The sequence below is a fragment of the Hyperolius riggenbachi genome, chromosome 1 (genome assembly GCF_040937935.1).
Source record: "Hyperolius riggenbachi isolate aHypRig1 chromosome 1, aHypRig1.pri, whole genome shotgun sequence".
NCBI lineage: Eukaryota > Metazoa > Chordata > Amphibia > Anura > Hyperoliidae > Hyperolius > Hyperolius riggenbachi.
The window spans coordinates 351,321,745-351,335,127 of NC_090646.1; the positions used below are offsets into that span (position 1 = coordinate 351,321,745).

The following is a 13,383-nucleotide window of genomic DNA, read 5'->3' on the forward strand; positions in this document are numbered from 1 at the left end:
ACCCCCCGAGCATGATGCTGCCACCACCATACTTGACAGTGGGGATGGTGTGTTCAGAGTGATGTGCAGTGTTAGTTTTCCGCCACACATAGCGTTTTGCATTTTGGCCAAATGCAATGCAAAAGTCCATTTTTGTCTCATCTGACCAGAGCACCTTCTTCCACATGGTTGCTGTGTCCTCCACATGGCTTGTGGCAAACTGCAAACGGGACTTCTTATGCTTTCTGTTAACAATGCCTTTCTTCTTGCCACTCTTCCATAAAGGCCAACTTTGTACGGTGCGTGACTAATTGTTGTCCTATGGACAGAGTCTCCCACCTGAGCTGTAGATCTCTGCAGCTCATCCAGAGTCACCATGGGCCTCTTGACTGCATTTCTGATCAGCGCTCTCCTTGTTCGGCCTGTGAGTTTAGGTGGATGGCCTTGTCTTGGTAGGATTACAGTTGTGCCATACTCCTTCCATTTCTGAATGATCACTTGAACAGTGCTCCGTGGGATGTTCTAGGCTTTGGAAATCTTTTTGTAGCCTAAGCCTGCTTTAAATTTCTCAATAACTTGATCCCTGACCTGTCTTGTGTGTTCTTTGGACTTCACGGTGTTGTTGCTCCCAATATTCTCTTAGACAACCTCTGAGGCTCTCACAGAGCAGCTGTATTTGTACTGACATTAGATTGCACACAGGTGCACTCTATTTAGTCATGAGCACTCATCAGGCAATGTCTATAGGCAACTGACTGCACTCAGATCAAAGGGGGCCAAATAATTATGCACACACCACTTTGCAGTTATTTATTTGTAAAAAATGTTTGGAATCATGTGTGATTTTCGTTCCACTTCTCATGTGTACACCGCTTTGTGTTGGTCTTTCATGTGGAATTCCAATAAAATTGATTCATGTTTGTGGCAGTAATATGACAAAATGTGGAAAACTTCAAGGGGGCCGAATACTTTTGCAACCCACTGTATATATATATATATCTATATCTATATCTATATATATATATATATATATATACCTGTATATACAGAGGTCCATTTCTTGAGGTGGGCGCAGAGGGAGGAGAGGAGGATGCAGAGTGCAGAGGAGCGATTAACTCACCCTCCTTCCGTCTCCATAGCTGCAGAACACCAGTCATCACGTGACCTCGCAACGGGGATTTACATGATGGCATCCGACAGCTATGGAGTCCAGGACGGTGAAGAAGAAGACTGGAGTATCGCATGTGCTTCGTCCTGACCAGGAGGGTGAGTAAATCACTTTGCTGAGCTCTGTATTTTGAGCTCTGGCTGCCTATAATGTTTGGAGTGTGGGGATGGAGGGAGATACCTATACCTGGCTGTCTATACTGGGGGCACCTATACCTGGCAACTTATACTGGGGGCACCTATACCTGGCAACTTATACTGGGGGCACCTATACCTGGCTACCTATACTGGAGGCATCTATACCTGGCTACCTATACTGGGGACACATATACCTGGCTACCTATACTGGGGGCAACTACACCAGGCTACCTACAATGTGGGCACCTACATCTGGCCACCTATACTGGGGGCACCTTTACCTGGCTTATATTAAGGGGACACATGGCTATCTATACTAGGGGGCTAAATAACACATTGCAAATAATGTTAGTGCTTATTGGCGGATTTTTACACCCTCCCCTGGGAGAAAGTTAGCCTAGAAACTGCCCTACATGTATATAAGGGATTCATAGTTATAAAGAAAATAAGGACTACACAGCACAAACAGAGCTAGCCTACTTGATTCTACCCATTACCATTAGTAAATTTCATGTTAGAGTAAACAGACCTTTCTGTCAGTTGTGCATTTGCTCATATACTTACCACATGACTTAGCAGCTGTGATGCATAGTTCCTCTGCAGAGTACTGGCCACCAGGAAAGACTATCTGTGAGTTAGATGAGTCACTGTTTGATGGTAGTGAAGAAGAATAAAGAAGTACTTTAAGAGAACCTGTTGCTGAGGAATAGCCACTACTGCAGGAATGTGACACACATAGGAGTGGAGCATCTTCACCAGACATCTGAAAAAACATTACTATATTATGACAAATATTGAAAAAGCCATACAGTAAATATACTCTGTAAGTTTCAGTAGAAACTCTAAAGCACATGCAGCATTACTGCATCACAAAACAGTTTCTTCTATCTGGTTATCATGAGTCATCCCATTTAGCAGCTAAGATTAATTTGCATCTGTAGATGTGCGTTGAAGAAAGTATATTTGTGACAGATTGGCCATGGATTGCTTTTGAGTGTTTAAATTACATTGGAAGTGTACAGTAGCAAAATCCACTGAATTTCTAAGTTATGTTCTGGGTACCAGGAACTGCTTTACACCTATGACACCTGAGGACTGGTCAGGTCCATAACATGTAGTCTGCTCCATCTGCCTATAAATACATAATCGGCAGCCACAGTGGTGAGACACTTCTTCATTTGCACATGATGAACTACTTTACTCTTGCATGACTGAAGTCACCAAAATAAGGTAGGAGGTTGATCTAAACTTGATACATTTCCAAAAGCGTGTTGCCCTTAGTTCTATGTGCAACTTACTATCTAGCTTATGTCATCTGTTTACATGATTTGTGAAAATTACTCCATGTTTCTTTCTATGGTAACACCAAAGCCTGTAAGTATCTGAGACGGAATTGCTATTGTAGTATTTCCATGGTTATTATTGTATTATTATCTAGATCCAAAATTGTTTTGAATTGTTTTTAATGACATCTATCAAGTTAATAAAAACACATCAGATGAGACCTTATAGAGGCACTGTAACAACATATGGCAGAAAGTACTACATGATTCAAAATACTCTATTTTGTGTTAATTTTTATATTAAAGAGGAATATATATTAAAGAAGGATATTTAATTGCTGCCATTCTTGCACTGTTAATGGCACAAGCCTCAAACCCGGTACAGTCATTGGGTGACTGGGGTTCAAATTCAGAAAAGGGGATGGAGCCACAAACAGCCAATCAGATTTGTTTTATTTTAATGCAAATTATTGATCCCAAAGACTGCAAAGCTCACAAACTAGGTCATTGAGTAATTGAGTAATTGTGTGTTAGGGTTAGAAAAAGTGGGCGGAGCCAACACCAGCCAAATACATACCCAGGCAATGCCAGGCTATCAGCTAGTATTTAGTAATAATTTAAAAATTTTAATTGGTCTATACAGCCATTTCAGCGCCGGAGAGTTTGATGCAGTTTGCACAAAAATCAGGACATATCAGGACAGATTATGTGAGATATTCAAATAAAGCCTTATTTAAAGAGGAACTTCAGCCTAAACAAACAAACTGTCAGTAAATGGAGATAGCCCAAACGGTTCGTCCGGCGGGTAGTTCACGCAAATTTTCACTGTTCACGTTCCCGGCGAATAGCGAACATTTATGTGCATTCGCTCCTATATTTGTCATTGGGCTAAACTTTGACTTTCTACATCACAGTCAGCAGACACATGGCAGCCAATCAGGCTGCACTCCCTCCTGGACCCCCTGCCCCCCCCCCCCCCCTTATAAAAGGCAGCAGCGTTGGCCATGTTTTCACTCTGTCTGCTGCCTGCTTAGTGAGAGAAGGGAGAGACATTTCTGCAGAGATAGGGAAAGCGTTAGTTAGGCTTGTTGGCTTGCTTCTCACTGAAATTTGTAGCTGACAGCACCCCAAAACAGCTCATTTGAGAGCTAATATTCTTCTGATGTGTTTTGTGTGTGTGTGTGTGTGTGTGTGTGTGTGTGTGTGTGTGTGTGTGTGTGTGTGTGTGTGTGTGTGTGTGTGTGTGTGTGTGTGTGTGTGTGTGTGTGTGACACAGACGCATAGATACAGCCCTATCGCAGCTGGCCCTTGCTTACTGACACACTGTATTAACACCAGTGCATTTCTTCCCACTATATTTGTGTGATTTAACTTACTAAAGCATAGCTCTCTTTGTGGGTAACACTGCATAGATACAGCCCACAGACAGTTGCTGGCTGCTTGGTATTTGTAGTCCCACTGACTGCCTGCATAATGTATTAGACAAGTGCATATCTTTCCTCTGCATCTGGGTGACTGCACACTGTATTAGACCAGTGCATATATTTCAACTGCATCTGTGTGACTGCACACTGTATTAGACCAGGGCATATCTTTCCACTGCATCTGTGTGACTGCACACTGTATTAGACCAATGCATATCTTTCCACTATATTTGTGTGACAGCACACTGTATTAGACCAGTGGATATCTCTCTGTGTGCGTTTAAGTACACAGCCCAGTGATACACACACACACACACACACACACACACACACATACACACACACACGCAGCTGCTGTGTATTTGACATTGATTGCATGCCTTTTTGTGATTACCCACTATTGAATATTGTTAATAGTACTGCATACCCGCAATATGGGAAAAATAACAGGCAGAGGCAGGCCACCCCGCAGGTATTTACAAGGTCGTGCTGGCGTGATTTCATGCGGCCCTCCACCAAAGTACAGTGTTCAGAAGGCACGTACCCTCAACCCCCAAGATTCTGAGGATGTGGTTGACTGGCTTAAAGTGAACCTTAACTGAGAGGGATATGGATGTTTCCTTTAAACAATACCAGTTGCTTGTCAGTCCTGCTGATCTCTGTGGCTGCAATAGTGGCAGACTCACACACCTGAAACCAGCATGCAGCTAATCCAGTCTGACTTCAGTCAGAGCACCTGATCTGCATGCTTGTTCAAGGGCTGTGGCTGAAAGTATTAGAGACACGGGCAGAAGAGTCAGCAACTGGTATTCTTTTAAAAGGAAAAATCCATATCCTTCTTAGTTTAGGTTCCCTTTAAACAGCGCACCACATCTTCTACAGCTTCCGCACAGAACCTCCTTGACGCTCCATCCTCCTCAGCTTCTGGTTTCACACAAAAACTTAACACTACTACCACTAGCAACCCAGCTGCTCCACTTGATGTGTCAGAGGAGTTATTCACACATGATGCATTTAGTGATACACTTGGGGTCATCCAGCCAACACGCCCTTCAATGCCTGCTGTTGCCACCACATTCCAAAGATCACCAGTGTGGCATTTTTTTTTTGTGTGTCTCTGATACCAGCAATGCCACTTGCAACCTCTGCCAAAAGAAGAACACCTAACCAGGGACAACTGCTTTGCGAAGGCACCTGATCGCAAAACACAAACACCAATGGTATGCACACATTAATAAAAGCAGCACACAAATGTAAACAGCCTTTGCGGCTTTTTGCGGCGGTGCATTAAACCGTGAGTTTGGTCTGTCAGTGTGAAGCAGCTGGCTTGACTCTGACTCTGGTGGACTCTGAGGGCTTGCGAAAATTTGTGGTGATTGGGACACTGCAGTGGAATATACCAGGCCGCAATTATTTTTCAAAAAAGGCGATACCCAAACTGTACACTACTTACACTACCTGATCGATGTATACACACGCAAGATGTTTTAAAGCACTTTATGCCTCCAATTTAGAAATGCAATGTGATTTCTGCCCTTTAGGGATTATAACCCTGCTCTGCATCAAATATGAAATTTTCCCATGGATTTTTGGCATGAATCCCACTCCACCATGCCCCCCTCCAGGTGTTAGACCCCTTGAAACAAATTTGCCATCACTTTTGTGGCCAGAAACAATTTTTGTAGTTTTTAAAATTCGCCTGCCCGTTGAAGTCTATTGCGGTTGGCAAAGTTCGCAAACTTTTTCACGCGTTCGCGGTTCGGGTGGAAGTTCGAGCCATCTCTATCATTAAGTTACATTAGTTATATTAATTATAATAGATAGGTAATATAATCTCTTACCAACCCTGTTTTAAAAGAACAGGCAAATGTTTGTGATTTCATGGGGGTGACCATCTTTTTGGTTGAAAGGAGGTGACAACTGACAAGGAGTTCCAACTGTCCTGTGTCCTGATCACCCTCCCAGTTGCTCGCGCTAGGCTTCAAATCTCAAATTCAAAATAAAAAAAACAAAAAACAAATTTGTGCCAAAACAGCAGAACGAGAAAAACAACATCAGAAATCCCATCATGCTTTGTACAGCAGCAGAGGAAAAATGCCTGGGCAGATTTCTTTCATGGGGCCGAGCTTAGCTTCTGTGCAGCTAAAAATGAGGCTTGGGTAAGAAAAACAAAAAGTTTTGATGCTGCCTGGGAGGGGTGATCAGGACACAGGGCAGTTGGAACTGTGTCTTATGCTCCTTGTCACCTTCTTTCAACCAAAAAGATGTCTGCCCCCATGAAATCACAAACATTTGCCTGTTCTTTTAACCACTTAAGTCTATATGGACGGATATATCCGTCCAGATAGACTGTGCTGTTGCAGCGGCGCCGTGCGCGCGACTGTGCGTGCTACTGCTGCCTGCCGCTATACCCGAGATCAATGAATGGGAATATAGTTCCCATTCATTGATCCATGTCCCCGGCAGATAAACAGACGGTCTGATATCAGAAACCGCGGTCTTTCTGCAGAAAAAAAAGTTTCCATCCTCCTAATGCTTCCTGGAAATGAGATTGTTCGCTTCCAGAACTTTTTGCAATCCCAGAATATGTGTAATAAAGTGCCCTTGGCTACCTTGCAGCGCCAACATGTGGCACTATTTTTAGAAGAGAAGAGGGATGGTTTTTGGGGGGTTAGATACCGCGTACGTTAAAAAGGGGCGCTGGGAAAAAAGGGCGCCGGGTTTTTAACGATAAGCATGGATAACGTTTAAAAATGTATTGTACTGTATTTCGTTTAAAATTAATGTTTTTTAAAGTTATAAATCATTAAATAATGTGCATTAAATCGGCAATTGTAAAAACGTTAATCTTTCGTTTAAATACTGAAACGTATAATAACGTTTAAAAAAAAAATTACTAAGTAACCCTCCCTGTACCTACCCCTAACCCCTAGACCCCCCTGTTGATGTCTAAACCTAAGACCCCCCCTGTTGGTGCCTAAGTAACCCTCCCTGTACCTACCCCTAACCCCTAGACCCCCCCTGTTAGTGCCTAAACCTAAGACCCCCCTGTTGGTGCCTAAACCTAAGACCCCCCTGTTAGTGCCTAAACCTAAGACCCCCCTGTTGGTGCCTAAACCTAAGACCCCCCTGTTGGTGCCTAAACCTAAGACCCCCTGTTGGTGCCTAAACCTAAGACCCCCCTGTTGGTGCCTAAACCTAAGACCCCCCTTTTGGTGCCTAAACCTAAGACCCCCTGTTGGTGCCTAAACCTAAGACCCCCCCCTGTTGGTGCCTAAACCTAAGACCCCCCTGTTGGTGCCTAAACCTAAGACCCCCCTGTTGGTTTTTTCGTTTAAAAATAATGTAAAAAAAAAATGTACTGTTTTTCGTTTAAAAATAATGTTTGAAAAAAAATATTGTACTGTTTTTCGTTTAAAAATAATATTTAAAAATGTATAAATCATTAAATAATGTGTAATCATGAGAAGCAGTAATAAAACATTAAGTCTCCGGGCGCCGCTTTTAAAACGTTATTCTTCTCCGGCGCCCTTTTTTCCTATCGGGCGCCCATTAAACGATATTTATTATAGGAGTGAATGGCGGCGCCCGATTTGTCCACTAGCCTCAGGCGCCCGAATTTACTGTTACCTTAGATACCATCTCAACAAGAGTTTCTGGTGGGTTTCCCAGTGAATTGAGCAATCTGATAATTTATTTTTTAGAGTTTGAGGCTAGTAGTAGTTGGGGAAGAGTGATTTCCATGTCTAGATCTTTGGACCATTTATTTATGTAGTGGTCGAGATTAGTAGTTTTATTGGTGGCGAGGAAGTCATACCACATAGAGATGCCTTTTTTTCATATTGAATGTGGAATTTAGTTGGACATTCAGAGAGGGGGTAAGAATTGGTATTTTCAGTTTTATTTGTTTAATAATATAAACGACTCTGAGATATGTATAGAGATCTAAGGGTGTAAGATAGTATTGAAACTTTAAAGTGGCAAAGGATTTAATTTAGTTTTGGGATAGTAGGTCATTAATATATTTTATTCCCTTTTAAGTCCAGGGAGTTAATGAGAGATCTGGTGTTAAATTTTTTATAGCTTGAATTGGGATTTTTAGGGTTATTCCCTCTGTTAAGAAGGAATTATTTTAAGAGATTAATTTCCAAGATTTTAGGGTAGCTTCTATTGAAGGTAGTTTAGGGGTTATATCAAATTTTTGTAGTATACTTGTAAAAAAGTAATATCTTAAGGTCTATACCTATGATCTCTCGTTCTATGTCTAACCAGAGCTTTCTATCCGTTGGGGCCCACCAAAATTTTGCAAGGTCAAGGATGCATGCATGGAAGTAGGTATTTATGCACGGGAATCCAAAGCCACCTTTACATTTTGGGATTGTTATAGTTCTATGTGATACTCTATGTGCTTTCCCTTTCCAAAATAATTTAAATGGTATCTTATTGAGTTCTCTAAAGAATCTTTTAGGAACCGGAATCTGGACTGTTCGGAATACATAAGGAATTTTCGGTAGCATCTGCATTTTAAAAGTGGCAGATCTACCTGATGGGGAGAGTTCTACCTTTTGGATGTCGGTTGTGCCTGAAGTGGTCATTTTAATGAGTGGTAGGTAGTTATAATTGTAAAGGTCAGAGGTATTCTTAGGTAATATGTTGTAACATTTTACCCGTAATAAGTAGTATAATAGATTTTAAGGTGTTTTAGGGTTAAGGGCTATGTCTTGTGTATTTTTTTTAGTAACAAAACAATCAAAAGCAATAACATGTTCATATATTCTATACCAAAACCAAGACTTGTAAAATGAAAACTAAGTGACAGAATATTAAAGAAAATAACTATATTGTTAACTTTAGGAACTTGGCTTTTTAAATATGTATGCCATCTGGGTATATTACTTTTATTTTTGCAAATAAGGTCTTGTAATCATCGACAATGTACAATGAGAAAGCAAACAGCACAAAACAGAAAAAAGACACCTTTATTTCAAAATACAATATTGTTAACATACATTGCGATATGAACATAATCTAAATCCTGTAATAACCAGGATGGATAAGCATATACAATTTGTGGGTTTAACTTATAGTTACCACTGTTTATTATAAAGCTATAATTGATGTAAATAGAGAAATAGTGTGTTTTTTTCTAATTTTTCCCTTATTTTCCCTTTAAAATTCATAGAAAATAAGGTAAATTACAAAAGAAAAATATTACTCTCTAAAAGCCTACTTTGTCCTGAAAAAAACAACAATATAAAGATAATTTAGGGTTGATAAGTAGTAATAAAGTTATTGGCGAATTAATGGGAGTAGTGCTGATATGTGAAAATTGCTCTCGTCCTGAAGTGGTTAAATGTTCTTTGGATTCTTTTTTTATGAAGTAAGTAAAAGTTTAGTTGTAACAGCGAAGGAGAGTGTCAGGTTTTCCTCTACTTATAGGGTACAAATGTCTGGACTCTTGTCAATGAACACTTTATGTCTAGGGATGGTCGAAAATGATTTTCCGATTCTGCGGATTTCTGCAGAAGTCTGATTTTCACATATTTCTAAAGAATGTTAGTTAATAAAGTTAGTTAATTGCAAAAATTGTGGAATCTGCTATTTTTGCGGATGTACGCTACTATGCGGCAAATGCATTTCCATTTGGCAACCATGGCAAACTTCTGGATTCTCTGACTGGCCTAATATTTCCAAAGTCTCTGGATTGGTCTAAAATTACCACGGTAATCCGATTTCCGCAGAAAAATTCTGCATTCTTTGATTGGTCTAAAATGTCCACAGTAGTAAACCCACTTCCACAGGACAATTCTGCATTCCGCATACCAATTTTAGACGCAGTAAGCCCAATTCTGATCGGAAATTGGCATTTCCGGGAAAATTTTCTGACCATCCCTATTTATATCCTACTGTGTTTTCTGTGGTAAGTACTGAAGACTGCACTGATCTGATTTTTTGCTGATGCTTGTGAAAATTAGACTGTGGTATTATAATGGCGGAAAGAACCAAGAGTCTTAAAGGTGAAGTTTCTCCCCATAAAATTTCCAGACTTCAGAGCACAGACAGAAAACTTTTGTATTTTCTTACTGAAAGAAGTAGCTTGGTTCCAGAGCAGATGCTCTTGGAGAGCTACCTCCATTAAAAAAAATGAGTTGTTAGATCTTTAGTTTCATGTTGCTAGGATCCTGTGAGATCTGGGGCACCAGGGGTTGGAATAGTAATGGTTGGGGTAAAATGTACATCAACTTAGCAGCTGTGTAACTTAGAAAGGGGGGCTACTCAGCAAAACGTTGGCCGAAGCCCCCTCTTGGCCGATGCCCTAGTTATCACACAAACAGCAATGTGAGATGTCATATTAACCACTTCCCGACCGCCTAACGCACAGAGGCGGCCGGGAAGTGGAGCCCTGAAGGACCGGCTCACCCACAGAGGCGGCGGTCCTTCTAAGGGCATGGGCGGAGCGATCGCGTCATCCGTGACGCGATCCTCCGCCGGCGCCTGTCACCGCTCGCCCGCCGCAACATCCCGCCGGCTATACGGAAGCGTTAACCCCGCGATCGCCGCATAGAAAGTGTATAATACACTTTGTAATATTTGTAATAAGTGTATTATACAGGCTGCCTCCTGCCCTGGTGGTCCCAGTGTCCGAGGGACCACCAGGGCAGGCTGCAGCCACCCTAGTCTGCACCCAAGCACACTGATTTCTCCCCCCCCCTGCCCCAGATCGCCCACAGCACCCCTCAGACCCCCCCCCTGCCCACCCCCCAGACCCCTGTTTGCACCCAATCACCCCCCCTAATCACCTATCAATCACTCCCTGTCACTATCTGTCAACACTATTTTTTTTATCTCTTCCCCTGCCCACTGCCCCCTCCTGATCACCCCCCCCACCCCTCAGATTCTCCCCAGACCCCCCCCTCCTGTGTACTGTATGCATCTATCCCCCCTGATCACCTGTCAATCACCTGTCAATCACCTGTCAATCACCTGTCAATCACCCATCAATCACCCATCAATCACCCCCTGTCACTGCCACCCATCAATCAGCCCCTAACCTGCCCCTTGCGGGCAATCTGATCACCCACCCACACCAATAGATCGCCCGCAGATCCGACATCAGATCACCACCCAAACGCAGTGTTTACATCTATTCTCTCCTCTAAACACCCACTAATTACCCATCAATCACCCATCAATCACCCCCTATCACCACCTGTCACTGTTACCCATCAGATCAGACCCTAATCTGCCCCTTGCGGGCACCCAATCACCCGCCTACATGCTCAGATTGCCCTCAGACCCCCCCTTATCAATTCGCCAGTGCAATATTTACATCTGTTCTTCCCTGTAATAACCCACTGATCACCTGTCAATCACCTGTCAATCACCCATCAATCACCCCCTGTCACTGCCACCCATCAATCACCCCCTGTCACTGCCACCCATCAATCAGCCCCTAACCTGCCCCTTGCGGGCAATCTGATCACCCACCCACACCAATAGATCGCCCGCAGATCCGACATCAGATCACCACCCAAACGCAGTGTTTACATCTATTCTCTCCTCTAAACACCCACTAATTACCCATCAATCACCCCCTATCACCACCTGTCACTGTTACCCATCAGATCAGACCCTAATCTGCCCCTTGCGGGCACCCAATCACCCGCCTACACGCTCAGATTGCCCTCAGACCCCCCCCCCTTATCAATTCGCCAGGGCATTATTTACATCTGTCCTTCCCTGTAATAACCCACTGATCACCTGTCAATCACCCATCAATCACTCCCTGTCACTGCCACCCATCAATCACCCCCTGTCACTGCCACCCATCAATCAGCCCCTAACCTGCCCCTTGCGGGCAATCTGATCACCCACCCACACCAATAGTTCGCCCGCAGATCCGACGTCAGATCACCTCCCAAGGGCAGTGTTTATATCTGTTCTCTACCCTAAACACCCACTAATTACCCATCAATCACCCCCTGTCACTGCTACCTATCAGATTAGACCCCTATCTGCCCCTAGGGCACTCAATCACCCGCCCACACCCTCAGAATGCCCTCAGGCCCCAGCCCTGATCACCTCGCCAGTGCATTGCTTGCATCTATTTCCCCCTCTAATCACACCTTGAGACACCCATCAATCACCTCCTGTCACCCCCTAGCACACCTACCCATCAGATCAGGCCCTAATTTGCCCCGTGTGGGCTCCTGATCACTCGGCCAAACCCTCGGATCCCCCTCAGACCTCCTTCCGATCACCTCCCCAGTGCATTGATTGCATCTATTTTCCCCTCTAACCACCCCCTGAGACACCCATCAATCACCTCCTGTCACCCCCCTAGCACTCCTATCCATCAGATCAGGCCCAATACAACCTGTCATCTAAAAGGCCACCCTGCATATGACCGGTTCCACAAAATTCGCCCCCTCATAGACCACCTGTCATCAAAATTTGCAGATGCTTATACCCCTGAACAGTCATTTTGAGACATTTGGTTTCCAGACTACTCACGGTTTTGGGCCCGTAAAATGCCAGGGCGGTATGGGAACCCCAGAAACGGACCCCATTTTAGAAAAAAGACACCCCAATGTATTCTGTTAGGTGTATGACGAGTTCATAGAAGATTTTATTTTTTGTCAAAAGTTAGCGGAAATTGATTTTTGTTTTTTTTTCACAAAGTGTCATTTTTCACTAACTTGTGACAAAAAATAAAATTCTTCTATGAACTCGCCATACACCTAACGGAATACCTTGGGGTGTCTTCTTTCTAAAATGGGGTCACTTGTGGGGTTCCTATACTGCCCTGGCATTTTAGGGGCCCTAAACCGTGAGGAGTAGTCTAGAAAACAAATGCCTCAAAATGACCTGTGATTAGGACGTTGGGCCCCTTAGCGCACCTAGGCTGCAAAAAAGTGTCACACATGTGGTATCGCCGTACTCAGGAGAAGTAGTATAATGTGTTTTGGGGTGTATTTTTACACATACCCATGCTGGGTGGGAGAAATCTCTCTGTAAATGGACAATTGTGTGTAAAAAAAATCAAACAATTGTCATTTACAGAGGTATTTCACCCACCCAGCATGGGTATGTGTAAAAATAAACCCCAAAACACATTATACTACATCTCCCGAGTACGGCGATACCACATGATTGGCACTTTTTTGCAGCCTAACTGCGCTAAGGTGCCCAAAATCCAATGAGTACCTTTAGGATTTCACAGGTCATTTTTGTTTCAAGACTACTCCTCACGGTTTAGGGCCCCTAAAATGCCAGGGCAGTATAGGAACCCCACAAATGACCCCATTCTAGAAAGAAGACACCCAAACGTATTCCGTTAGGAGTATGGTGAGTTCATAGAAGATTTTATTTTTTGTCACAAGTTAGCGGAA

The 13,383-nt window shown here is 43.2% G+C and overlaps 1 protein-coding gene across 1 annotated transcript in view; it reads right to left on the minus strand.

The window, feature by feature from the left end:
• JAK3 (Janus kinase 3) overlaps positions 1–13,383 on the minus strand; it is a 161,378-nt gene that overhangs the window by 115,390 nt on the left and 32,605 nt on the right. The window contains exon 2 of the mRNA XM_068234112.1: positions 1,849–2,047. Coding sequence (XP_068090213.1) covers positions 1,849–2,047 — 199 coding nt within the window. The remainder of the gene's footprint in view (positions 1–1,848; positions 2,048–13,383) is intronic.